Source organism: Simochromis diagramma, unplaced genomic scaffold (assembly GCF_900408965.1).
Source record: "Simochromis diagramma unplaced genomic scaffold, fSimDia1.1 OVJJ01000571.1, whole genome shotgun sequence".
Taxonomy (NCBI): domain Eukaryota; kingdom Metazoa; phylum Chordata; class Actinopteri; order Cichliformes; family Cichlidae; genus Simochromis; species Simochromis diagramma.
Genome location: NW_024386885.1, coordinates 106,280 through 133,662, shown reverse-complemented (window position 1 = coordinate 133,662; position 27,383 = coordinate 106,280). Strand labels below are relative to the sequence as shown.

The 27,383-nt window shown below is 41.9% G+C and overlaps 3 protein-coding genes across 4 annotated transcripts; 2 read left to right on the top strand and 1 right to left on the bottom strand.

The window, feature by feature from the left end:
- The first annotated feature begins 3,414 nt into the window (after positions 1-3,414).
- scoca (short coiled-coil protein a) lies at positions 3,415-10,418 on the top strand. 2 transcript variants are annotated; one of them, XM_040033353.1, is made up of 4 exons: positions 3,415-3,655; positions 7,833-7,904; positions 8,023-8,103; positions 8,769-10,418. In XM_040033353.1, exons 1-4 carry the CDS (start codon positions 3,592-3,594, stop codon positions 8,909-8,911), a joined length of 360 nt encoding a protein of 119 aa, XP_039889287.1. In that variant the 5' UTR covers positions 3,415-3,591; the 3' UTR covers positions 8,912-10,418. The 2 variants fall into 2 exon arrangements, with proteins under 2 accessions (XP_039889287.1, XP_039889288.1); XM_040033354.1 differs by lacking the exon at positions 3,415-3,655 and adding an exon at positions 5,630-5,775.
- Positions 10,419-11,532: 1,114 nt separating this feature from the next.
- On the bottom strand, positions 11,533-21,010 carry clgn (calmegin). Its single transcript, XM_040033352.1, has 15 exons — positions 20,781-21,010; positions 17,944-18,201; positions 17,764-17,837; positions 17,551-17,609; positions 16,583-16,724; positions 16,419-16,500; positions 16,081-16,273; positions 15,751-15,940; positions 15,254-15,367; positions 15,007-15,163; positions 14,524-14,739; positions 14,294-14,410; positions 14,073-14,202; positions 13,827-13,972; positions 11,533-12,876 (listed from the first exon to the last, which is right to left on the bottom strand). Exons 2-15 carry the CDS (start codon positions 18,199-18,201, stop codon positions 12,802-12,804), a joined length of 1,953 nt encoding a protein of 650 aa, XP_039889286.1. The 5' UTR covers positions 20,781-21,010; the 3' UTR covers positions 11,533-12,801.
- A 1,469-nt stretch (positions 21,011-22,479) lies between these two features.
- exosc9 (exosome component 9) lies at positions 22,480-27,382 on the top strand. Its single transcript, XM_040033351.1, has 12 exons — positions 22,480-22,628; positions 22,841-22,935; positions 23,009-23,128; positions 23,890-23,992; positions 24,096-24,233; positions 24,374-24,456; positions 25,232-25,364; positions 25,920-26,008; positions 26,131-26,277; positions 26,593-26,759; positions 26,870-26,945; positions 27,044-27,382. The coding sequence occupies exons 1-12, from the start codon at positions 22,563-22,565 to the stop codon at positions 27,105-27,107; spliced, it is 1,281 nt and encodes a 426-aa protein (XP_039889285.1). The 5' UTR covers positions 22,480-22,562; the 3' UTR covers positions 27,108-27,382.
- Position 27,383: the final 1 nt, after the last annotated feature.

Here is a 27,383-nt window from a genome sequence, read left to right as displayed (position 1 = left end):
CAAGCAGGGCAAACATCGAGTGCCATAACGAAGTGGCCGGCACAGTATACAAGAACATCTGTGCCTAGTACGGCCCGGGAGTCCCGAGGTCTAAATGGGACACATTTGTCACATCTGTGTTAATCCTGCAATAGGCTCCAGGACCCCACGGCCCTCAGTTGGTCAAGAAGACAGATTATTGTCTGTTTGAGCTTAACTGTTCAAATCCCTTCGTTAGCACCAGATTTCAACATGCTACTGATTTCAACATTTCTTAGTTTTTCCACATGCATTGAGTTTACTAGAGCACACCACAATTTACAGATCACCAAAAAGGGACAGGAGCTTCACATGTTGAGTTTTGGTAATCAAACTCAGCATTTCAGTCTTTATTAATCAGACAACTCACTGAGAAAAATGCTTTCCACATTTAAGATGGTATTATCACACCAGCATTACAATGAAAATTGGAACAATTAATGACCTCACTTTTCACATTTAGAAATCCATCCAGTGAGCCGGAGTAGATCCTGGCTTCCTGTTGGACAGACCTGATGTATAATATCGTTTTAGCTGCACTGTGAGTGATCTGACCACAAGATGGTGCTCTGCCCTCAGTAATTACATTTAATGTGGGCTCCAGCCTCTTACCACAGTTCGAAGAGGCAAATGTCAGGTTAATCAGTGATTCCTATTCAAAATGCTAATTGCAAACTTCAGAAAGTTTTAAGTCTTCAGGTCCTTGATGTTGTGTTTCGCTTTTTTTGTTCTTTTTTTTTAAAAACTTCATTTTTTAGTGCAAACTGAACATTCACACAGAAAACGCTTTTAGAAACAAAAACAGACTCGATTAAATAAAAGCCTAAAATATGGAAGTTTTAACTTTCAACTTTGACTCCATAACTTTGCATTTGAAGCAAACAAACAAACGAAAAGTAAAAGAACATATTCATACTCATATCAGGATGTTTAGCATCTCTGTGTATCTACAAGGCTGTGCAGGTCCTAGCTGTGTTTGTGTATATGAATCAAATTTAAAATACACCAGTCTGGTAATATTTAAAACACATAGCAGCTTAACAGCTCTTGACAATTTCAATATGAGTTTGATTAAAGTCCAGCTGCAGATCAAGTATATCAGTAAGCCAGCAGCATTGACAGTAGTGATGGACTGAGGAAAGTCAGGCACAGGTTAAAGTCTGAAAAAGGTTTGTTACCTTATTTATTTACCCCGTTAAAAAAAAAAACTTGGTTAAATTATACAAAAATCTAAATCATAAATAAGGGCAAGGTAAGAGAACATAACTCAAAAACCAGCGTGCCCCAATACTAGTAACTCAAACAATCGGACCTACCGAAATGAGACAAAGGGAAAACTTAAATAGTAGCTGATCAGCCCACAAGGACACAAAAAGGGGTACAACTCACTAAAACCAAACCAACATAACAAATTCCATCCTATATTTAAAGGAAAAACAACTATGTGTAGTGTTATGTATAAGTCTGTTGTAGCGCTGTGATGTTTGATAGATGTTACCCAATATGTGTGGCTGTAACTTCAGCCATCACAACAGTAAAAGGCAAATAAATGTGCCCAGGTCCTGTTGCATTCTCAGTTTTCCTGTCATTTTTAGGGGGGATTTGGAGTCTAAAGCTCAGGACTAGACATTTGTGTGCCAGCCACTTTAATAAGGCACCAGGTGAAAGATGTTGGCTCTGGTTCACATACTATTATTTTCATTTGGTGCATATGATACACATTTATACAACTGTAGAACATAAAGAATCACTTATAGAAACCATAAATAAAAACTGGAATGTTAAAAAAAATATTCATATTCATGTGGGTTTTTTTTCTTTCTCAAAGCCACAGGGAGCCAGCAGAGATGGAGACTACATGCAGCTCTGGAGCCTTAGGTTTCTGACCATTGTTCATACTGGATTAATGCAGCTGCAGTGGGTATCTGCATTAATGGTGTTCCCTGTGTCTGCACCATAAATTGCACACAAAAGACACCGATGTGACATTAAACATTATTTCTGGGGACTGCATTGTAAAGCCTGACCATTAGAGCGTTGGCCGCTGCCAAAGCAGAGGGTGAAATGATCACACAACCAAGCTTGGTTGTATAAGGGCAAAACACAAACACAGGAACCGGCTGTTTAAAGGTTCCTAACAGATGAATCAAATATTAGAACCTTGGCCATTAAGAATGAACTGCAAATGTCTTGGCTGGTCTGTGCCACACAGCAGGCTTTATCATTATTGAGATAAAAAATAAAAATGTTTTCAGGACATACACCACTGTAGGAATCTTTCATAAGACAAACCCTTTTTAATCTGTTACCCAAATAACCCAGCTAACAGCGAGCATTCCTACAACATTTGCAAACGTCAGCTATCCATCCGAATGACATCTTTAAGAAAGCATTTTGATCTTTATCATTTCAAATATCATCCATGTAAAAGTTTAAATAAGAGACAATATTTTGTGGGGGTATCAGATCATTTTTAAAACATTTGTTTTTATAAAACATCCCTTTAGTGTTATATGGTAATACGTTTTCAAGGGGCTACTCAGAGCAGAGATGTTAGAATGTTAAACTGAAGTAAAAATAGCCATTTTAATAAAAGATCGACGTTCTTGTTTCTCTGATTCATTCATTTCAGACGTACTCTTTCCACTAGCTGGGGGACTTTGAGAAACTACTAGCCTCAGCAGTGTTGGGGAGAAAGAGCCAGGTAAAATACAGGCTATCAGTTATATCGCTTTTGTCATTTCAAGAATATATTTAGTTATGTTTTGATAAGATATAGTTTTAAGATTAACATTTAAGAGAAGACAAGTTATTTTTCACGGTTTTCTGGATGGGCCTCTAACTGTACATGGACCCCTGGGAACATGCCTTGAATGCCTACAGGATAATTCATCCAGGCTCTGGCCCGCAGGAAGTCTCCTAAGAACTAAAATGAGTTTGACCCCCTGTTCTAGTCCACAGACAGTGGATAGTGAGCTGCAGTGCAAAGCTTCAGCCACCAGAGTGCAGGATGCACCGCAGATTTGAGGAAACTGCTCTTTGTCGTTAAAGATTTCTCCGGTCATTTTAAGTCAGCTGAAGCCTTCAAATTCAAACCTCATGTAAATAAATAAATAAATGAATGAATAAATAAAAACTGAGGAGCATACTGTCCCGAGTCACCGAGCTGGGGACTGCAGTGTGCTCACATGGCTCACGATCCTAATTTGAAGATACTTTAAATGTGCCTCTTCGCCATTACTCCATTTCACAGGAGCTTAAACTTTGACCCCCGATAGCTTTATTGCTTGAGCAGTCTGTCTCGTGTTTTGGTCAAGTGGTCGCCATGGTGACCCATTCCCACGACAGCCACGTAACCGGAGCTGCCAGGCAGGTAGAGCAGGTAACCGTGGCAAGCAATTCAAGGCAGCAGGTGTGTGTGAGAGAAGGCAGAGCCAGAGGGGGAGAACAGACAAACAGAAAGAAGAAACGGAGACTAACAAAACCCGGAAAGATCAACACACATTCACGACTCTGTGAGATAATCAAAGAAAGAAAGGAATAAAAGTGGAGGACGAAAAGCAAACTCAGGCCATGGAGGCCACAGTGGACGAGGATGATGGGACGTTCACTAACATCTCTCTGGCAGACGATACAGGTAATCCACTTCTTCAGATTTAGCCCTAACCTGTCCTTTATTTCTATTTGCACAAACAGCTTTTAGCCTGCAGCCAGTCGACCAGATTGTAAACGTCGGTCTGTCAGTCACAGTTTTACACAGATAGTCGCCTCAAGACTAAGACAGGAGCTAACCCCCCTCTATTAAACTGATTCCAGTGTGCAGCTCTATGTTTTAAAACTAAAAAGTTGCTTTAAAAAACAGCTCATTGTTCAAAAGCATGCGCTCTTTGGGTTACAGCTGAGGTTATGTTCTGATTATTATTGTTATTTATTTATTTATTTTACCTGGAGCAAACGGTCAGAGACCGTTGTTTTTAATGTTACAAGCATGTGACTGCACAAAGGGCAATAAGGTAGAAACAATACCACAGTGTTTATATGGGTGTGTGGCATTACTGGCTGGGGTGTGGCTCCTTTTTACTTCTCGGATTTCACACTCTCCGATTGTTACTAATCTTCACTATGTACACATGAATCTCAAACTATAATATTTTATTTAGAGTTGAAGTAAGTAGCTGGAGAACAGCATGTAAGCAAAGAGAAAAGAGTAGACGCCACAGACTGTAAATAAAGATGGCTGCAGTCACCTTCAGAATCACCAACAGGTTTGTGAATTCCTGCTATGAAGCCCGGACTTTGAAATGCCCGGAACACTTATTGTGGAAGTTGATGCATTAATTAAACTAAATTAATTTGAACAGTTATTGTCTTGTTAATATATGTGTTACTATTAAGGTACCAACATCAGCAGCTGTCTTACAGTTCAGTTACACAGTTTAGCCTGTTAGATGCTGCTCAGCTGCCTGTGTCAGATCACAGACAATATATAAGATGTCTGTAGCTTCTGGTTATGGAAAATTTTGTAATCACAAGCCATTAGCCACTGAGTGTGCAATTTCACAGTGAGATCCATCCCTTGCTTTTCACATTCAGTTCTGAAACACCAAGAATCTCAGGGCTTCCTAAATTTAATCTGTGGTCTGTGTGGTCTTTACCCACTTGCCAGTGAAAGCAGATACACCCTCAATTATGCAAACTGGAAACCTTAGTTGTGTTGTGTTTCCTCTTACAAATCCCCTCTAAAGACTCAGTTTCCTATTACCTAATAATCCTAGAATGCTACTCATAAAGACCTTGGAAGCCACACACACTCCACAGAGCAGAAAGGAACGCACAGGAGGATGGATACAGGGTAAACTGGCCTCAGACAACTGTTGGCTGAGGCAGCAGTGCCCCCACAGGGTTTGGGTTTGGCTAACAAGCAGCAGCATATGGAGCTGAGGCCACAGGGGTGCCACACACAGACAGACAGACATGCAGGCATGTAATAATGCTCACACAGGTCAGATAACACTTCATTCATGCATTCACATAGAAAACTATAGATGTGCATAGATGTGTGTGTGTGTGTGTGTGTGTGTGTGCGCGCTGGGGTTTCTACCAGACGGAAAAGCACGAGCATCCGTTAGGAAAGCTGTGTGTGTTTGTGTGTGTGTGTTCAGAGCTGACATATCTCATTGTTAAGAAACGGTATAATTCAGGGGACTCACGTGACATAACACTTATTGAATAGAGCTAAACGGCTAAAATATATTACATCTTGTTCTACATATAAAACCCCACACTTTGGTTGGGCGAGTCTTCTTTTTTATTCATTAATTTATTTTATTATACTTAGACTGCATGCTGATTGGGTTGGTTAAGGGCACAGTCTCAGCTGCTGCTGGCTTCATGCCTGAAATCAAAATGGCAGGTGCCGTAAAGTGGATTAGTAGCCTTGTGGCAAACCCACATAAAGGTATTTTGCGAGTCTAAAATAGAACTAATTCCAACATATTTAATAAAAATGAAAATATGATAAAAAACCCACGAAATCCAACATTTCTGTTACATCACGAAACCGGAAGTTTAGAGAAAGTCTCCGGTGGTGCGTAATGCATGTGGTATGTTGCTCCCCCTGTCGGTTGGTGTGGTAACACACAGCGATGTAGCCGTCATCGTCATCCTCCTCCTCCTCCTCGTCATCATCATCACAGCTGTGTGTCTGTTTGCAAGGGTAACTCCGCTAATCGGAGAAGACTTTTTTTGTTGCTTTAGGTGAGTTCATACTCCTACATCTGCTGTGTTCCTAAATTCGAAGTATAAAAATTCGGGACGTATTTCTGTCTGAACTTAAAACTAGCCAACAATTTGCTTGTAGCAGTTAGCTGCTCTTCGCTCGGTGCCACGGTGTAAATTTTATTTGTCAGCGAAAATTTAAATATCAGACAGACCAGGTGGTTTTGTTTGGTTTCTTCTTATGACGCGTTTAAACGTTTTTGGTGTTGAAAGTAAATTAAGTTTCAGAATCGTTGGCTTGGTTGGCCACTGAGCTAGTTAGCTTATGGAGCTAATCTATCTACGCCCATTATCGGACACGTTTGTGCTGTTTTGGCTTGTGTTGTCGGGGAAAACTGCCTCCAGCACCTTGTCCGATGTTTCGGCCGTGGCTTCGAGTGGGAATCGTGATGTGCTAGGAGGTGGAGCTTTGTGTATCTGTATGTGTTTTTTAGCTAAATGCTATGTTTTGGCGCTCATTGCTGCTTAATCGTTGCTTCAGTGTCAGCATCGATTCGATTATTGGACGGCAGACCGGCGAACTAATGAGCGCCTTTATCCAAAGCAGCATTTGGCTCCTAACACGCGTTTTATTGATGCAGTATGACCACAGCACTCTCAGCCTGGGTGCGGTGTGTGCTCCCATCATGCTATCATCACTCACTCAGACACGGTAACGGTTACCAAATCCAAACAAGCCAAACAAAATTACACTATTCACACAAACGATCAAAGTTACTTTGTTGATCAGTTAAATCACTGATACAGTGCATTTAATTTGAATCAAAATTTCCCAAATTCTCTATAGTTTATAATAACAGTAGAATAATAGTAATAAATGTCTTATGATAGTCTTTATAAAGCATTCTCCGCATTAAAATAACTGTAACTGTTATTTCAGCTGCTGGTGCACTCATTATAATTTTAGGGATGAGCTGAGTACATACTCAGTGTGTAGGAAGGTTAAAAATGCTGTCATCCTTATTCAGAAAAATCCTTTTTGTGTCACTGTTTGGTCTAGAATTAGTCATGAATTACTGTAACAGTTAAGACACTTAATCTCTGCAGACTATCAGTAAATGAGTGAGCTCTTTATAATTATGTAATAAGTAAATTAATAGGTTTATTAAGACAAAGGCATCTTGACAAGAATACAACCCGGTCACAAGCCAGTGCTCCTAGTGTTGGTCTCAAGCCTGGATAAATGGGGAGGATTGTGACAGGAAGGACATCCCGCGTAAAATCTTGGCCAAATCAACAAACGCAGCTTCCTGTGTTGTTGGACAACAGGGTGCTGGTGGATTCTCTGCTACTACTGGCCAAAAACAAAGGGATAGGGAGAGATAGAGACAGATGATCTACTGTGGTAACCCAGTTTCAGTGCTTTAGGATTGGAATAAACCTGGCTTTACACTGCAGGATGGAACAGGTCTCGGTCTGGTTCATACCTCAGCTCGTGTTGTCAGGAGACATGAACTAACAAAGTGCCAGGGAGCTGAGCAGTAGAGCTTCAAAGTTATGTCACAGTAATTCAAGAAAATTTATGATAATGATATTTATGACAATATAGAAAACTACCCAGAAGCAGTTTCAATATTCTTCAGCACTGTGACTTTAAACTTGAAGGGAATTTGTCTTATATTGTAATGATCACTGATATCTACTGATATGAAATTCAAGTTTTTGGACATATTGCCCAGCAGTAAGACTGAGAGTAAACAAAAGGGGGACTCATTACAGCTGGAAGTGTGTCATCTGTAGAGCATATAATAATCAACCTAAAATTTAATGTTCAGTGATTCTGCTAATAATTAAAATCACTGTCTTATATAGACTTTCCATTATATCCTCCCCATATGAATCTTGTCCGCGTGTTCTGTAATGTAAGTAGGCCACCCTGCCTGACACACCAACTCTGCTGACATGAAAATGTAAACACCTGATGGCACCATATTTACTGTTGTTTATGAAAAGAGAGATAGATTGTACAGTGCCTCTTAAATATAAACTCCATGTTACAACTCACAGCTATAACGGCGCTTTTCTTTGTCTCACAGTGGATGGTGGATCTGCAGCCCTGTATACCAAACAGGAGAACGAGCTTATCACCATGAACTGCGACATAGATGGTACGTGTGGGTGAAACAGTCTCCCTCAGGGTTAGCTTGTGTAGAAATACTACTACTACTACTACTACTAATAATAATATGATAATAATGATGCTGACGTGTATTGTTGTTATTTCAGGAGACATGGAGAATCAGGTGGAGGTTGAGGAGAAGACGAGGTTGATAAATCAGGTTTTGGAACTTCAGCACACACTGGAAGGTAAAAAAAACAAAAACAAACCCTCTTAACACACAAATTAAATTTTACCAGCCGGGAACAATGACCTCATGGATGAAAGACTCTAAAATGATACAACACGCTGCACATTTTCTGGTTTTATATCTGGAAACTTCCTCTGATATCCGAGGGCCTTTTTTTGTATGTACATCCTGCATTTGTTCCCTAAAACAGATTCAATAAAACCCCCAAAAATCACATGTTTCTGATTTAACACGCTGGACGTTTCTCTCTGTGCAGCTGCCTTTTCTCCTTTTACGTATTCTTTCTTACTGCATGAGCTGTAAAGCTTTAAATTCAGATTTTGATAAGTAAAAAACTGGTTTGGGTTTTTAAAAAAAAATCCTCGTAGAGGAAAAAATACAGAAATAATTTACATAAGTCACATGTTGATCTTTCAGTGTGTATTCTGGTAAATTTCTACATCTAAAGCTTTAAGATGGGTCTGGGCATGTCTGCTTAGACAGCTTCCCGAGTGACCCAGGCCCATTTACAACATGGATGGATAAATGCGAATCTACAAAATACTAATAATTAAGTGATAATTTGTGTGACAAAAATTGTACAGGGGGTCAGTAAATGCTAAGAAAGGGGACCTAATGGGGAAGAGTATGCCTTTTAGCTGCCCGTTTCCTTTTTTGTCCCAGACCTGTCAGCACGAGTCGATGCAGTCAAAGAGGAGAACCTGAAGCTAAAGTCTGAGAACCAGGTCCTCGGTCAGTACATTGAGAACCTCATGTCGGCCTCGAGCGTCTTCCAGACCACCGACACCAAGAGCAAGAGGAAGTGAGTTACTTCCTACAGTAAAAAGCTGGAGTCCTGGGCCAGCAGCTGGGAGAGGAAACCCATCATGGAGACGTGGAGAGGGGTTTGTTTCCCATATCAGCAGATATGGGAGTTTCTTTAACCACTTACCCGAGTCAAAACTAACAAAATAAATATCAAATAACCCCATAAACGGACTTATAGATGTAAGAAATATGTGTATATAATTTCATTTGGACCAGGGCTGTTTTTCATCAGCTTCCTCTAAACACTACAGACAAAGTAGATGTCACCCCTTTAACTCAATAACAGTAAATTAAGAGGTTGAGGGTCTTCTTACCTCAAGTTTGTCCCTAATGCTCGCTGTCAATCCGATATGTGTAAAAAAACAAAACAAAACAAAGCTGTGTTTCTGTTTGAGGCCGGTTCTGATTTCCTGCGAATGTCCCGCCTTTGACGTGTTCTGTTTAAAGGCGACCCCAAAACAAACCACAGATATTACAGATCCTCTTTGACCATGAACCTCATTATCAGCACCGGTTTAATTTATTTATTTTTGGTAAAGTATTTTGTACAACAGCTGGATCTGTTCAGGTCTTGGATGTCACCTTGTCTCTGTAAAGCACGACTGTGTTCCTCCACTTAAAAGCTGGCAAGCTGAACAGTATTATGCAGAGTGTATTTGGCATGTTTGAGTGATATTTGTTTATGTATGTTTTTTTGTTTGTTTGTTTGGCCGATTAGCATATCTACTGAGATGTCAATAAATCAATAATCACTGAAAAACAGACTGTATAAAGTTACCAAGAACTTTTTTTAAATCAAGAGTAGGTGGATCCAGGATGTGCAGATACCTTTGAAAGCTTGTTAGCAATATAAATAAAAGCACAGATACTAAAAGTCTTGTAAACTTGCACTCTGTACCAGATTTTGTCTTTATTAACATCACTCAAGTCTGATTTTCTGTGTTTCTGCAGACCTGTGAACTTAATAGTGCGTGTTTGGTCCAAATAATTCCAAAAGCCACGGGATAAATACTCTAAAAGTTGCATCTGTTCCCTGCCTTCCCCTTTAACTGCAGGAGCAAAAAGCTGCAAAGAGGCCTGGAGTGTTATCGATCCATTAATCCAGGCCTGCAAGATGGGTTTGATCGTAAGATGAGTTGATGTACTCGGAGGGGGGAGGGTGTGCACATTGTCGTCTTCTTCAGATAAAAAGGGACGTGGAGGGGAGGGGCCAGGTGAAATTTACTTTGAGCAAGGATTTAATTCGCTTTTAAAATGAATTTTCCCAATTATCCCAAACAGTAATGTGCTTTTTGTAAAGTAAGGAATTAGGAAGGCGAAGGGAGGCAGTGAGTGCTGTACATGGTGTAATTTATTGATGTTATTTTGTACAGTTGTACAGTAGGATTTTAATTTGTTTCCAGCATGCTGCCTGTGCCCTGCCTGCACACGTCCTCGTGTCATCCTGTATGTAGACGTTCTGCACCTTTGCCTTTAAATTCTGTTTTAATAAAATCCTGAGATCGAGCCTCTCGCTGGTTATTTTGTCACCTGTACAACCTGAAGTCTGTATATGAAAGCTGGACATACCCACTGTGGCATCCCCCGTTGGTTGGTGCTGTGTTTCTCAGACTGTAGAGCAGGGATGTAAAAATCATTTGACATCATGAGCTACACACTTAACTAAAGATTTAACCCCTGAGACGTCTTAATATAAGAAAAAGGAACAACTTAGTTCATGGCTCAGACTGACGGGACTCCAAGTTTGTGTTTTCTCTTTCCCGTCTGAGCAGATGCAGCTTTCTGCACCATCTCTTCGACGTCCTTATCGCCGCATTGCGTTCGCGTTCTAAAAGAGAAATCGTTTCCTTGTAATTAAAACAGATTCTGAAGTAAAATTTCACTGACTCATCTACACAGGCATTTTATAGAAGGCTTTAATCTCAACTTTATTCTCAAAATGATTGTTTTTCCTGAAGTGACCCTGATACTCGTTCGACTGTTGTGCATTTATAAAACAATGTTTTTGTTATTTCACAGAAAGACAAGAACAACTATTAGGTTTATGAAATTTATAAAGTTTATAAGAATACAGTTAAAAGTTCTAAATCTCTGCACTCCACATTTTCCACAGGCCTCCAGCTGGATTCTAACCTGTCCAGCGATTAAAACTGGTGGGGTATGATTTTTCTTTGGTTTGCCATTTAGATAAAAAAAAAAGGGAACCACAGGGATATTAAAGCCACAAAATGAGCGTGTCCACCATCAGCATTTGTTTGAGCTTTGAGAGCTTCACCTAGTCCCCCGCCCATCAGCTGTTCTGACTTTAACACACTGTATACGCAGCACTCCATCGACCCCAACAGCACGTCTGAAAAATCCAGCCTTGCATTCTGTGCTCCTCTGTCTCCATAATCAATTATTTACGCAAATTGTATAATCAAATTCCTAATATTCATTGACAGCTTTAAACCAGAGATGATGAGTGAGGCCTCCTCTAAAGCATACCCTGCTTTATCATTATTTTTGACTTTAATGGGGACCATTCATTTCTAAACTGTTGAAGTCCATAAAGTCATCATAAAAGTGTTTACAGAGGGTGTGTGCATCTTTGTCCAGTCTGAATAAATCCCAGAATAAGTTTTCTTATTAAATAAGTTTATTTTCAAGAGCAATGTACAATTTGCAAACAAATGTAAACAGGGATATCTGCCAGTGTGTGGCGAGAAGGTGAACTACAAAAAGCTTGAGACAGTAATAGAAAACAAACGAGCGTCAACGTCTTCCCCAGGCTGCAAACTAGATCTGACCTCCGGCTAGCCGGGATAGATTCTGGGAAAGCACTGCTGAATGAGACACGTCCTCACGGCTTTTTGTTCTGTCTTCCAACTGATGGCCGAGACTTTAACTGTACTTGTTTTTGCTCAAAGCGCCGACGGTTTCACTTTGATTTCAGACCTTGGCTCAAAGTAAGCACGTCAGAGGCATTTAGTTTCAGGAAATCTGCCTCGAGTCATTTAAAACACTGCAATATTAAATTTATCTGTACTGCAAAAGAAATTACAACCAAAAACAATAAATATGGTAACCAGTGCTAATCCTCAGTTCTTAAATGCTATAACTTAGTATAAAACACACATGAAAGGAACTAATGCTCATTACAAACTAGCTGAAATCTAAACATATCATTTTTTTTATTTTTTAGAAGAGGTAATCTTTAACCCTAAGCTGAGAAGAATTTGTCTGTCCTGAAGCTGTAGTAACATCTCACACAGCCTTCCTCACAGCCCGGCATCCTCTCCTGCTCTTGAAACCCGAACATTTAGAAAATCTGCCAAACGGTGTCCTTGAACACGTTCTTAAAAAAAAGAAAAAGGACACTGAGAGAATGGAGTCTAACTTGAGAGAAGTAGCCCCTACGATATGCGGTAAAAATGGGACGAACAACGCACAGGCGCTCTCTGCTGCTCCGAGAGGAGAGGATATGATGGCAGAAGAAACACGGTGAGCAGGAACTGTGGTGGAGGAGGGGCGGGGCCTTTTTCGTTTTAGGGCTGACAGGCGTTTCGACAGCGATGGCTTATAGAAGGAGAGAAGGATGAAGAAAAGTGGATGGAGGAGGAGGAGGAGGAGGGTAAACAGCTAAATGCACAGACTCTCTGGGGAGCTTATCTGAGTAGACGGGAAGAGGGAGAAACAAGACGAGGGGATGGTACAGGATGTGGTGGGGGTGGGTGGATGAGGAGGAGGAGTGGATGGGGCAGCCGGTGGGGTGAGAGCAGGCTACCAGTTAAAGGAAATGCATGCTGCTCCGCTCAGGGAGGAGGGAGCAGCGGCGGCGGCAGAGACGACCCTTCCACCTCTTCCCCGTTGGGGCAGAAAGGAGACAGCGGGCATGACGTTTGCCTCCTCAGTCTTTCCGTACCCTCCTCTTTCTCACTGCTTGTTTGTGGCTCTCTTCGGCAGCGTCTCCTTCATCCTTCATCTGCGGGACAGAAAGCGAAGCGTCAGCTTTGATGATGGAGCTGTACCACAGCACTCGTGCAGCTGACACGTTATTAAAATGTTAAAAGCTTTATGAGGTGTTGGGGACATGTCAGGTTGAGAGTTATTGGGCAGTTTTGACCATAAAGCCCGTCTTGCAAACGCAAACGACAGTTCCCAAGTGACCTGTAAGATTAAAGTTTTATTCTAGTGGCTGTGTTACAATTCTGCAGCAATGTCGAGTTTTATGGTCCAGATTTGGTTAAAAGGTGAAGAAACAGGTGATGTGTACTGTATCAAAATCTCTGTTCTTTGTGTAGCTAAAAAATAAAAAACCTGTCAGATGTATCGCTGTCAGCTGAAGTGAAGTTTGGAGTTTGAGGCTGTTTGGATTTTCATATTTTGCCCCCTTAGGGTTACTGCTGCTTGCACCGCTCTGAGCGAGGACATTAGCCCCTCATTAAGGGATGCTTTGGACTACCGGCCCACCTCTACTGCAGGATATCTATAAGGGCAAAGAGAGCCCCAGACAGCAGCAGACTCGAGTGTGCCGATAACAAACGTGGAGACGGGCTGAGAGACCCTGAGTGATCCAGAGGCAAGCTTCCACCAGTTCAGCTACGGAAAATCTGTTGGATCTACTTTCTCTAAAAACATATTTTGATCTCATTTCAGTCATCTTGTAAACAGAGAGTGAGTTTGGGCTTTTAGCAGCACAGTGAGACAAATCCAAACAGTCACTGCATTAATGGCTGTAATACCTCCACAATTTAAGCAACTGTTTCTGTTCAACCCCTTAAATTAAAGCTAAACTTAAGTCACATCTTGATAGTTTCATTTTATCCTCTTCTGGTGGTAAATAGAAAGAAAATATGTCAAAGACTTGAAGTTCCCTGACTGCACAGCTGTTAATTTTTTATCATTTCCCCCTGTTGAACAGATGACACCAACCTCATCTTCTAATGTTCTCCCTGGAGCTTTGCTTTCCTCTTCTCCTTCCTCCTCCTCCTCCTCCTCTTCCTCCTCCTCCTCCTCTTCTTCTTCATCGTCACCCTCTACATTGTCCCCTCCTGCTTCTGCATCCTCCTCGGCTTCTTCTGTTGCATTAGGGAAAAAAAAACAAAGAGGACAGTAAGGGGAGAAAATATGATCCAGAACAGTGCAGTATAAATGTATCAATAGGTGAATGTGTGTCACCTGCAGCTGGTGCTGCTTCTGTAGCTTCAGCTCCTTTGTCTTCCTCCTCTTCCTCCTCCTCCTCTTCTTCCTCTTCCACATCAGCCTTGGGCGGATCCACCTTTTTGTACACGTAGTCATCATCCGATTTCTGGGATGCAAATACGAGACATCACAGCAAAAGTCAGGAAGCTGCGCCTATGATCTGAAGTCTAAATTAATGTTTAGCAGGGTCTTAGTACCTTTGGCCAGCAGAAGAGCACGAGCAGTCCCACAGGCAGGCCTACTGTCAGTATGTAGATCACCCAGAGCCACGGCCGCTCCTCTGCTGCCATCATCAGCTGAGCGAAAATCCCTGGCTGTTGAGATGGAGGGAGAGACAAAGAGTAAACCGTGAGAACTTCTGCACAGAAACGTGACAGCTCTGTGGTACGTCACACGCACACAGCAACCCCGCACACGTGCTGCTGACCTCGTTAGCACTGGCCACCAGTTTCTTCAGCCCCCAACTGTCAGACGCCCAGCGGTCAGCAACCTCCTTGTGAGAGGTGATAATAAAGTTGTCAAAGTAGATATCTGAGGTCATGGACCACAGCTCCAGTCCCAGAGCCTTGAATGGTGTCATCCTGAACGGCTGCAGGTCCTCAAAATAGTCCGGGTTAAGGATCTTACGAGGCTTCCACACTCCCTTAGGAGACAACACAAAGCATGGAGGATACAGTCAGAAGGACCCACAAATACAAATATACTGGCCAATGCTGTTTTGCTGATAAGATGTACTAATAATACACATTAGCAAACATCACGGTTTTAGCTTTTGTCTAGAGATAAAAAATAATAAATTAATTTAAAAAAAACTATGAAAATCGTAAAGTACCAGCCGTGCAGGGGCAACTTGGTGGACACTGTGACATAAATTTAAGTTATGTGTATAAAACCACAGAACAATAGTTACCTGATAGTTAGGATTGTCCACCAGGGGGGCTTTCCACTTGCCCTTGTACTGAGGATTGTTGATCATGGGACGCTTCCACACCCCGCAGCCAGGAGCCGTCTCACAGGCTGGGTTAGGGATCTGCGGCGCCTCCCATTCTCCATCCATCTCCTCGTCCCTAAGGAAACACAGCGACAAGCTGTCACCCTGAACCATTCCTCATTCCAGTTAGCATGACTGTAAGACCACGGTGAAAGAGTTTGTTTACCAATCTTCTGGTTTCTCTGCATTGGGGTCAGGGACAAACTCCGACTCATCATCCAACCAGCCCTCAGGCTTCAGTGCATCAGGGTCTTCGATCTTTGCAGGTGCATCCTCATCCCTTTGTTACACACATACAGCAGGGTTTGTTATTTGCTAATATGCTTTTACATTTCAGCTCTTTTACCCATAAAGACCCCATCTGACGACCTCCGCTGTACTCCTAATGTTGACTCACAATATATATCAATAAAGATGTGGTTTAAAGAACAACAAAATAGTTTCTGGATTTGTCCAAGCTTAGCTGCAAAGACAGAGACCAATGAACAAAATGGACAGAACTGAACTTTCAAAATAAGAGCAAGGAAGAGTTTTCTGCCTGTCAAGTGTAGATGGTGTTGTTCTGACAGATAGCCAGACTGAGAATAACTGAACATTTTCGCTCATCAGTTCTAGCCTCAACTTGTGTGTCATTCTGTACACTAGTATGGAGACTATAGTCACCAGTCATCGGGCTTCACAGCCTCTGGGTCGGGAATCTTGGCCCTCTCGTCCCAGTCGTCTGGCTTGGAGTCATTTGGGTCGTCTATCTCTTTGGGTGGGTTGACCGGAGGCACCATGTCCTCCAACAGGTTGCCACGGCTCACGCTCGACTGATCGATGAACAGCTCGTAGCTGTTGTCCGGGTTCAGGACTGATGCCAGACAGGAGTGACCAAAGTAGAAGAGCAGAGTGGATTTTAATGTCATCTGATGAAATCTGAGTCTTACTCCAAAATGAGATCATACTACAAAACAACACTGAGTGCTAAATGTCTTCAAATTAGCTACATACGCAGCGTGTAGAGGTGAGTCTTCTTGTCAGTGTAGAATTTCTTGAGGTCGACGTCGGCTCTCTTTGCGTGCTTCTCCTCCATGTCTCTGTTCAGAGGATTCTTGTGGCGGAAGATGAAGTGCAGCTTGTAGTCCTCGCCACATTTGTCCGGTCCAAACATGATGGTGTAGGGTGTACGGTCATGGAACTGCTCCTGTAGTGCAGAACAGAAAAAAAAAAATACTTAAGCATTTGGTGGATTAGAGCAATTCACCCAATTCTACCACAAATATCAGATTACAGCACAGAAATCTGGAGGTTTTGCTAATTATGGTGGATTATAAAACATGTATACAAACCAGGTTGAGACTGCCAGTGTCGGAAAGCAGTTTGATGTATGCTCCACCACAGTCGATACCATCTTGGAAATTCACTTCATACCTACGACGCCACATAACAAAAACTGTTTAATGGGTCCAGGTTGCGACTTCTCTACATAACGAGGGACAAAGTGTGAACTCACTGAATGACCAGAGGTTCATCCTTGAACACAAAGGGTTTGTCCAGCATTGCAGAAATGGCGTGGTGTTTAGCCCGGGACTTCAGCACCAGGCCCTGGTCTCCTGGAACCTTGTTCTCCTTCAGCTGCTCCACAGCCCACTTCCCTGCAGCCACAGACACGGTAAATGGACAGTAACACTTATTATTATGGACGATTCTCTCTTTTGAACAAGTCTGAGTTTTATTTTTACTGCCACAGCTTTTAGTCCTGTGGGTTATATGGTAACGTTTTTCATAAAAGCCTACTTTTTGGGATGTGTGGTGGTGCTCACTGTGTGTCAGACAGCTTTAAGAGGACCAGTTTCTGGCTCAGGTATTGTAACCTCATGCTGCAGCAGTTATGTTGCCAAATGAAGTACAATTAGCACCAAAAAGAAAAGGTGGCCAATACTATACAAGTTAGACCAACTATTATAAATATCATCATCATTTAAAAGCATAATTTCTGCAGGTTTTAAGAAGTTACATTTAATAACTGACTGAGCGAATTTTCAGTCAGTTATTAAAAACTGCCAACCAGTCCCATTGGTTAGAAAATTTGTTGTGAAGAATCAAGCATTTTTGCCATTTTGCCGATATGACAAGATCGAAGTAGAACTAAACGCAGAACCCAGAGGAGTCTGATTTCCTTTTGGAACCACTGAAGTCGCCCCCTGTTGGCTATGAGAAAAAAGGCTGGTTTAGGTACTAATTTGAGCGCTTACATATGTTACAATGAGCCTGACTTAAAGCATGGTTTGCTTTGATTGTTATAGGCTTAATTGATAGTTTTGTTTAGTACTTTCAATACACTTGCGTTACTTTGAATTTAATGCAACTTAAAATACGATTTTCAGACCTTTCAAACAATGGAATCATGCATGAGGAATACGTGATGTGAAGAAAACGCCCACACGCATCTTGAATAGGAGGAAGAGAACAGCAACAAACCGTCATATTTGGCGATGTCACCATCCGCGTCCTCCTTCACTGTTTTTGACAGCTGCCATCTGTGGAGATCAACATCATCAAACACACACACACACACACACACACACACACACACACACACACACACACACACTCTTTGATCCGCTAAATCTCTGTGGGAGACCATATAATAAGTTTGGGCTGTATTTTGGAAGTTTGTGTGTTAAACAATACCTGTCCAGTGAACCATCATCAAATGTCTCTGCAAAGTACACATCTCCAGTGGGAACAGGAGTCTTGTATGTTACCTGGTGATATAATAAAGGATACAATAAGAGGCTTTGCAGCCATCAAATAATCTTCTGATTCAATTTATTTTACTAGATTTCCTGATTTTTTTGCTCTGCTCCAGACCTGGAAGGAGACATTGGAGTCAGTGTCCTTCTCGCTGGCTGTGCTCTTGCTGTGCGTCTCTTTAACCTGCTCGCTCTCATCCTCCGCCATCAGGACCTTTAACTCTTCCTCATCTAAGCCCATGTCATCATCGTCGTCGTCAACGACGACATCTGAAACATCGGCCTCCGACTGCTTCTCGTGGGCCGCCACAGCTGCCACAGCCAGGGCGGATAGAAGCAGCAGCAGGAGCCACGTCCAACCTTTTTCCAGTTTCATCTGTAGCAGGAGGGTTACAGAAGTGTGAGATAAGGGATGTGCATGGTGTTAGAGCCAGAGTAAAAAAGGGCGCGGGAGGGGGATGGGAAGAAGAGGCAGGTGTGAGTGAGATGGATTTTATTTATGGAGAACAACGGGGAGTGTGTGTGTCGTGTCAGGGATAAAAATAGAGGAGAGACAAGTGGGTGAGGGTTAGAGGGGAAAAAAAAAAAAAACTACAGACATGGAGGTTACATTAGGACACAATCCTACAAGATCAGGGACGTGTATCCTCAGATCATGACTCTTAAAATAAAAAATCTGCACATTTTCTGCTGCGTTTTTCCACCAGAAGAAACGCCTTAGGAGCAACACCTCTACTTCACTACACATCTTTTAATATCTTTCTTATTTTTTGCAGCACATGCACAGTATGAATACGCATTTGAAATCTAAACGGTGGCGATTTAGCATGCTGAACATCAGCTTCAATAACCTCCCATTGATCAGCCCACACCCGCTCGCTCTTGTTGCGAGCAGCAGGAAATGAAAAGCATCACTGGAGACAGCACAGCGGCATGCTTTCCCTTAATTCCTAATTAAGTTTAATTCCCAAACTGGTGTTGTTCTGTTTGCTAACAACAGAGTGCAGGAGGATCAAAAGGATTGTGATGAACATAAGGGAGAGATGATGAAAGAGCAGCATAATGAAAAAGCTGTCTTATCTTTAAAGGCATTGTGCTGTTGCTCATGTGTCTGCATCTTTGGACTGAAAGCGAAGCTCAGTTTGAAAGAGAGCTCAACATTTAAAAATCAGGTAAGTTTGATGGGGTGTAACCATTCTGTTTTATCACGGTTTCATCTTCCCCTGTTGTGACAGCCATGTGGAGATGCTAATGCCTGGTTGAAGTGCGCTAGTCTGGTTAAAGGTGTGATGTTTAATGAACGTTGAGTTAACGAGTAAACTGAAAATATAGCAGAATAAATTCGTTGATTCTGCCTGAGCAACTGATCAGGCTTATGGTAAAAATAATTAAACTGAATAGGAATGCACCAAAGATATGGCCCAGATCCTCACTCAAAAAGCTGGATGGGATATCCGCAACAAACAGCCCATAAACAGCCCAGTTCTATGTCCTGTATTTATGCTGAAGAGCTAATTTAGACTGGGGGAAGTTAACAGCAAAGGTTCAGCAGTCTGGAGGTATTTCACACCTTCAACATCAACTGATTTTCTTCATGTTTGAATATATTTTTTTATTCAACTAGAAACTGTGGTACCAGGATCAAGAAGCTCAGCAAAGACTCATTTGTTTACTATACCTCTGTACATTTGTTCAGAGAGACATTATATTTGGTAGAAGCTAGGAGGACACTGGTTCCACTGTTGTGACTTGTTGTGAAACACTCGATGCACAATTTCAGCTGAACAGTAAAAGGTCTCAGACAGAAAGGAAATGGAAAACTACCAATACATTTTAAAAAATATATATTGTTTGTGTTGCGCCTGATGTCATGCATTATTCTTCTCATTGAAATAAAAAAAGTCAATTTCTAAACTAAATTATCAGCTTTTATTAGCAAATTATAAAATCTTGTATGAATGTGCCTAAGTTTGTTTTAAAACGTCAGTATATCAGAGTTAAGTTGAGCTTGATGTTGCCTTAGCACCGAGAGAATGATTCCTAGTTTCCTTCACACAATGAGAAATACAGCTTAATCAAATACTGGCATTAGATCAACGCTCAATTAGATCAAACCCTATCTGCAGACATGTGAGGTCTAGTTATTTATCTTGGAACTGGAAAAATTTGGATTGGAGCACCACTAGGTAAGCCACTTCCCCACTGGCTTCCCTTTTCAAACCAAGGAGCTACACCCATCTTTTATTCTGTCTATGGTTTGGGGTTTTAGGCTTCAGATGTCTCAACTTGGCCTGTCATGCTAATACTCTGCAAGGACACATCGACCATATCTTACCTGGTGTCAGTCTATCAGTTATGCAGGTAACTCCCCCTTTAGCAAACAGATTTATTACTGGACATAATCTAGTACTCAACAGCTGTCATTATCTTTACCCCACAGTCACGCTTCAGTCCTCCTGCTGAAGTGTGCAGGGGCTATATGCCTTATCAGCATCTGGTTGACTCTAAACAGCGCCAATGTGACATTTTTCCATTTATAACCATTGTCATAACACACGTTTACACAATAGGAATAAAAAAACTAAAAAAATAAAGGTCAGAGGCGCTAACATGGCTGCCACCAAACACAGCAACGTCCAGGCTCTTTCAGAGAGCGGCTCTGGCTGCAGGAGCTGCTCGGCTAGCTGATGTTAGCGCGCCAGTCACAAACGGCAAACGTTAGCACAAGATAAGCTCAGCCAGAAATAAACTAACGGGCTCGTACCAGGAGCCCGGTAATTCAACACACACTGGTGTTTAAATTAAAAGATGCTAATGATTAATTTGAAAGCAAAAGGCCGCCGAATATCGCATTCTTCGGTTGCAGAAATGAATGAACAGCAACGGTTAGCTGGCTACATTAGCAGTGATGTCGCACAGGGAGGATGGAGAGAGATTGAATGAGCGCAAACAAACCTTTGCGCCTTTTGGATATCACGGAGAAAAGAAAAATAAAACTCCGTCGATGAAAACTGCTTCTCCACGCAAAAACACGGGAAGAGTTATGTGGGGTGAGCCCGCTGAATACTACTGGGATACAGTCGAGGAGAGCACGGTTATCTGCTGGAGGAGATGGACCGTGGATGACAGCTCGGCCCGGATAACGGTGCGCCGCTGAGGACAGGTTCCTTTGCGACTGAGCATGCGCACCAGGGTGGCTGGAAGCGTAAAGGGTGCATTCAGGCACCGCAGAAATTAAGAGCATAGCGGTATTCATAAGTATGAAATGACTGAAAAGGAACACTCAGCATTAAACACATAACTAAACAAATCTTGAATATTGAATATTTAAAAAAAAAAAAGTAAATGAATACATATATAAATAAAAATAGCTTACAAATTACACAAATGAAAAAGCTCAATGACATTATTTAGAGAAAAAATACATTTCTCTAAATAATACATTTATTAATACAAAATTTAGAGAAAAAAGTAAAATAAACAAGTTCAGAGCTCTTTCTTGTCTGTCAGGGTAAAGGTCAAGCTAACAGATGATGTGAAGGAGGAGTCTCCATGAACTATGATTTGCAGATTAACCTGTGACCTGAGAGTAGGGAGGAGTTAGAAGAGAGTCTGAAAGGGTGTAGGTATTCTCTGGAGTGAAGAAGAATGAAAATCGGAAAAACCAAGACTAGAACAGGGAGGCAGACCTAATGGTGAAGACAGAAGAAACCAAAGCTAGTGAAGGTAGATTATTTTAAATATGACATATAACATAATTTCCTCTTGAATGAATAAAGTATTTTGATTCCTGGAGTCAACCATCCAAAGCAACACATGAAGAAGAAAGTGCAGGTAGAGGGGATTTAGACACGTGTTAGTGATGATTTGTGGTAGAAAGACAGTAGCAAGAATGAAAGTGAAGGCTTTCATGATAGTATGACACCTGCTGTGAAGGTGGTCCTGATAAAAAGACAGGAAGCTGAGCTGGAGGTGGAGTTAAACATGCTAAAATTTTCATTGTGAGCCTCTAGGATGGACAAGATCAGAAATGAGTACATCAGAGGGAGAAGTTAGTTTTGGAGCAGTTAACAGACAAAGCTAAAGGGGCAGGCTGGGATAGTTTGGACTTGTGCAGAGGAGGGCATTGAAGATGGAGCTGCCAGGCATGAGGAAAAGAGGACTCTCACCTGGATGACTGAGAACCTTCACAGACATTTCTATCAAATATATTTCAGTGTAACTGAGTGACAAAACATGAATTTATTATTATTTTTCATGCATAACATAAAACAACATTTAAAGAATGGAATATCCTCATACTAAATACATTTTGCCCATCTTTTTTATTGCTTTGTGATGTGTTTTCCAAAATTTCCAAATTCCTCCAAAACAATAAAAAGCAGCTACTGAGAGCTATAAAGGACAAGCTTTCAATATGTCACTAAAGGCATCAAACCATCACACCGCGCTGGGATTTCAAAATAAAAGACCCGTATCAATAAATTCTACGCCCAACATATCAAAATAATGAAATACGACACAAATAAAGATTCTAAATGAATTTAAACGAGTTTAATAAAATACTTAATATTAATAATTTTAGATACGCCAATTATTTTTAAAAAATATATCATCTAGCCGCTTTTACGTTCACGTGTCTTCTGCACTTCCGGGTTAGAGTTAAAAAAAACATCGATGGCGGCCACATGCTTTTTGGAACGGTGAATTAGATCAGTATATTATAACAAAAACAGAATGAAGGACACACCGCTGTCCAACTGCGAGCGGGACTTCTTGCTTAAAGCCATCGAAGAGAAAAAGGTGGGTGCGATAATCAGCACGCGCTGTTATGTGTGTGTGTGCGCGCGCGCGCGCAGCCTGAGGATTTAACATGATGGACATATATCAGTGTCCTATCCTGGCATCGTTGCTCTGTTTTAGAGAGGATTTATGTGTATTATAGTGCCTTACCATAGCACACCTACAGGCTTTCATCCGCACTCATGTGTCCTGTTTCTGTTCTCTTCCTTCAGCGCCTGGATGGACGGCAGACCTATGACTACAGGAAGATTAAGATCAGCTTTGGGACTGACTATGGGTGCTGCTTTGTGGATCTGGGACAAACCAGGTGAAGCTGCAGCCACATGTTTGCAATCGTGTGCCAAACTGAGCATCTGTATTCACTGTACGGCTCCCCGCAGGGTCATGGCGCAGGTGTCGTGCGAGCTGGTGGCTCCTAAAGAAAACCGACCGAATGAAGGAATCATGTTCTTCAACATCGAGCTGTCCCCGATGGCCTCACCGGGATTTGAGCAGGGAAGGTAAGGACGAACCTCACTCTTTGAATTCAGCTCATTCATTTATGTTCGCTGGAATATAAAGAAATAAGCTTGGGGTTTTTTTTTCTATGGAGTGTAGGGACATTGTTCCTGAATTTAATTAGATCTGGTGACTGGAAAGCATCCATAATAAGCTTCCATGTTCTGAGGCCGTGGTTCCCAGTTGGATGAGGGTGGAGTACCGATTGGGTTGGGGATGTATGCAGCGGGAGACTGATAAAAGGACTGGTGGCACTTTTGTTTTGGTGAGGAGAAAGGTTACCATGAAACAACAGCTGTTCATCTATGTCACCACGTTAGTGACTGAGATTGTGGATGCCAGCGACAGACATGAGCTCCTCCAAAGGCAGTCTGTGCTCAGTCGTAGAGCCAGGGTGTGGAGCTCGTTCTTTCAGGAGGCGCATAGAGTACAGCTGCTACTCCTTCATAGCGTAAGGAACTAGCTGAGGTGGCTTGGGCATCTGATCTATGTGTCTCCTGCTCCTGGCTTCGAAGTGAGGTAATTAAGACTTGATCTACAGTAGCTACCTTAGCTTACCAACAATTCTGGTTTACATGGAAATAATATGTAAGAGGACCTCTGTGTTTGGAGAATGATAGCTGGTGAATTATAGATGACCTGTGCAGTTATTGTTAATCACAAGTTTCCGAGTAGTGGTCGTCCCCTGGGGCTGTCTGGTTCATTTAGACAGACTGCTGGTGCAGAGAGTGTAAATCATCTGTGGGGTTTTCTGTGTTTCCAGACAGTCTGAGCTGTCAGTGAAGCTAAACAGACAGCTGGAGAGATGCCTGAGGAACTCCAAGTGCATCGATACGGAGTCTCTGTGTGTGGTGTCTGGAGAAAAGGTAACACATACACACAAGACAGACACGACAGACAGAGAGAAGCTTTATCTATTGATGATGATGATGATGATGATGGTGGTGGTGCCTGCTTGCGGGTCTCTAGGTGTGGAAGATCAGGGTGGATGTTCACACACTGAATAATGATGGAAACCTGATGGATGCCGCCAGCATCGCCGCCATCACCGCTCTGTGCCACTTCAGGCGCCCTGACGTCAGCACCCAGGGACAGGAAGTCACAGTGGTGAGTCAGCAGCACCACAGCAGGTGGTGTCTGAGCTTCCCTGCACCTGCTGGGAGAAAATTGATGATGTTATTGTTTTTATGAGAATTCTGCTTTATGTTAGCTGTATTTTTTTTTTTTTTTTAAATTTCTGTCTTCAGTACAGTCCAGAGGAGAGAGACCCCATTCCTCTGAGTATCTACCACATGCCCATCAGCGTCAGCTTCGCCTTCTTCCAACAAGGGTAAAACACTGCTTCTCACAAGATTTCTTCTCCTCTGTATCAAAATGTTAATGTCATGTTTACAGGTGCAGCAGGTTTTAGTTAACTCAGTATATTCAGTAGTGTTTATAGAGAGTCACTTCAGACCTCCACCAGAACAAAACTCGTGGAGGGGCAGCCCTCATCAGCCTGCCACGACCAGCTGGGGAGTGAGGGGAAGCTCAGTGCATTGAGGCATGAAGACAGTGCCGTGGTTGCTGATGTTACACGGGCCAGGGTATTTCAGAAACTGCTGATCTTCTTTTCCCACATGCAAAAACATCACCTGGTCTGACAGCATGATAGCAACTGAATTTGGGGTAAACGATGTGAAAGCATGAATCCACCCTGCCTGTGATGGTGTGATATTATGAGGGACCTTTTTTTGGGAAACTCTGGGTTCCTCAGGAACAAATGTGCATTGTTTCAACTCCACAGCCTGCCTGAGGGTTGTTGCTCAACATGTTTATGATCAGTGCACACATGATAAAACTCAGGTACTGGCGAGGTGTACCTAATAAATTTGCCAGTGAGAGTGAATATAAATTTGACTTTAGCGGCACAACTGAGTGCGAGTTCAGGGTCACCTGATCCAGCCTCAGCATTTAACTGTAGTAACATGCAGGCGATCAGGAGAGTAACTTAACTGATCTCGGGCTGTTTTCTTAAAACAGTCCTCTTATTTTCTGCTGACCTTCTGAGTCCCTGCAGGTGACCACTTGTTTGAACATTAACCTTCCTCATTGTTTCTCTGCAGCACTTACCTGCTGGTGGACCCGTGTGAGCGGGAGGAGCGAGTGATGGATGGCCTGTTGGTAATCGCCATGAACAAACACAGGGAGATCTGCTCCATCCAGTCCAGCGGAGGCATTATGCTGCTTAAAGAGCAGGTGAGCTCCTTAAAAGCTCTTTGTTACTGTGAGTGAGTGAAAATGGGCTGATTTCCAAAAGGCATAAATTAAGAAATTAATTCTATTTTGTTTTTCACAAAATGCAAAGTTTCATGAGGACTTATGAATGGGAGATATGACATGTGCTGAAGGTATCTGCAGCAGCAGAGAGTCTTTCTTGTTTGGAGTTTTCCAACTATTTGTCCTGCAAATGTTGTTGCATACACTCCCCGCTGAGGTCTGTCCACAGGTTTTCTGTGATTAGGCCACAGAGGTCTGTAGACATCATGGCAGAACCTCATGAGGTTTAATTAAGATCTTTGTCCAGTTGTCTGATCTTCAGCTTTGTTTGAAACAGGCTGCTCCCAGAATCTGCTGGAATATAATTGAATCAGTTCATCCCTCTGCCAGTGAAATATTACAAGGCCCGAATGATTTTTTTTTTTTTGCTTACTCTAAAATTAACAGATACTTGGCTGATATGTTGGTGAAATAACTGTTCAGTATAATAATTCTTTATCAGAGCAATAGATCTTTTTCTATGTTTTGTTGAAGGTGATGAGGTGCAGTAAGATAGCTGGTGTCAAAGTGTCTGAGATCACAGAGCTCATCAGTGAAGCCCTGCTGAATGACAGGAAAGCCAGGTGAGCAGAGACTTAGTCTCACTGCCAAACTTCAGTCTTAAACTAGAATCATTTTCGAAGCTAAATTAAAAACAGTGTATTTTCCTGTGTTCCTGTATTTAAAATGTGTATTTTAAATACAGGAAGGCCGGTGGAAAGTGTGGATTTGCAGAGTCCATGCCACAGGACCGAATCACAGCTCTGAAAAAGGACGAGACTCCGGTTGAGATGACAGATGTGACAGAAACAGCCAATGGCATCATCCAGAAGGGCGAAGCTGCACCTCAGACGTATCCTGAACCGAATTACAAGCTTGGATATAAAGCATATGAAAAATGGGACACGGTGTCATGGCATTCTTTCAAATGGCCAGCAGGGGGCGATTGCCAAAAACAGATGCCACTTTTCACTGGATTTGTTACGTCTATAAATGCTTTTGTAATGAGTTAGTGGTCTTAAATGGCAGTTTTAAGTCAACAACATGAAGTTTATTTTTAAGGTTTATAACTGAATGACTGCATCCAGATTTTATATACAGTCTGTGATAGCAACAAAGAAAATGTGTTCACTTCCTTGTTCTTAGTCTCCTTAACTACACATGCTAGGGTGCCATCCCCAGTGGTGCCAGTCCCTGGTGTTGGACAGGTGGGGCAGGGGCTGCAGAACAGCTGGGGACTGGAGGAGGATGATGAAGATGACTATGAAGAGGGAAAAAATGACAACAGTGGTGACGAGCAAGTGGAAGAAGTGACAAAGATGGACGTGGGCGAAGGTGGTTTATTATTTATTTATTTATTTGGACAGTTTGATGTAAAAGTCAGGTTTGCTGATTAGAGGAAAAGAATAAAAATGTGCTTGAACTGAGAGTTTGTTGTCTTACAGGAGATGTGGTTGAGATATCAGACAGTGAAGAGGAGGATGTGGTCATACTAAATCCTGAGGTGCCAGAAAAACTAAAGTAAGCACAGCTGTTCTTTTCTAATGAATGTAATTAACAGATAAATATTATTTTTATATTGATGTGGTTGTTCTTAATTCATTTTTTATTGCTCTCAGAAATACAGGCTCCAAGTCTCACCAGAAGGGGGCAGCAGCATCCAAGAAACGGCAGAAAAAATGAGGAACGACTGCAGATGGGGATTTGTTCCAAAACGTCAAAACGTTTTATTATAAACACTGAGCTGGATTTCAACGAGTCCCACCTGAAGTGACTGCAGCTCAGAAATAAAACATTAACTTGATGTTTGTAACTGTTTCAAACAAATGTACAGAAAGTGAAAATGTTAAAAGATAGTTCATCTGTGCACACCAGACTTTTATATTTCAGTTTGTTTGCAAGGATGTATTTCCTACGTCGATTTCAAATAAAATTAAATAGCTTTTTTTCTAACAGCGT

What these genes read in the sequence shown, in the direction of transcription:
- exosc9 (XM_040033351.1), top strand. Translation starts at nt 22,563, where the DNA reads ATGAAGGACACACCGCTGTCCAACTGCGAGCGGGACTTCTTGCTTAAA. An exon ending in CCGGGATTTGAGCAGGGAAG is followed by an intron (nt 23,129 to 23,889) that starts GTAAGGACGAAC and finishes CTGTGTTTCCAG; the next exon opens with ACAGTCTGAGCTGTCAGTGA. An exon ending in GGCGAAGCTGCACCTCAGAC is followed by an intron (nt 26,278 to 26,592) that starts GTATCCTGAACC and finishes TACACATGCTAG; the next exon opens with GGTGCCATCCCCAGTGGTGC.
- scoca (XM_040033353.1), top strand. Translation starts at nt 3,592, where the DNA reads ATGGAGGCCACAGTGGACGAGGATGATGGGACGTTCACTAACATCTCT. An exon ending in CTCTCTGGCAGACGATACAG is followed by an intron (nt 3,656 to 7,832) that starts GTAATCCACTTC and finishes TTTGTCTCACAG; the next exon opens with TGGATGGTGGATCTGCAGCC. An exon ending in ACTTCAGCACACACTGGAAG is followed by an intron (nt 8,104 to 8,768) that starts GTAAAAAAAACA and finishes TTTTTGTCCCAG; the next exon opens with ACCTGTCAGCACGAGTCGAT.
- clgn (XM_040033352.1), bottom strand. Translation starts at nt 18,201, where the DNA reads ATGAAACTGGAAAAAGGTTGGACGTGGCTCCTGCTGCTGCTTCTATCC. An exon ending in ACACTGGCAGTCTCAACCTG is followed by an intron (nt 16,274 to 16,418) that starts GTTTGTATACAT and finishes TCTGCACTACAG; the next exon opens with GAGCAGTTCCATGACCGTAC. An exon ending in TGGTGGCCAGTGCTAACGAG is followed by an intron (nt 14,411 to 14,523) that starts GTCAGCAGCACG and finishes CCATCTCAACAG; the next exon opens with CCAGGGATTTTCGCTCAGCT.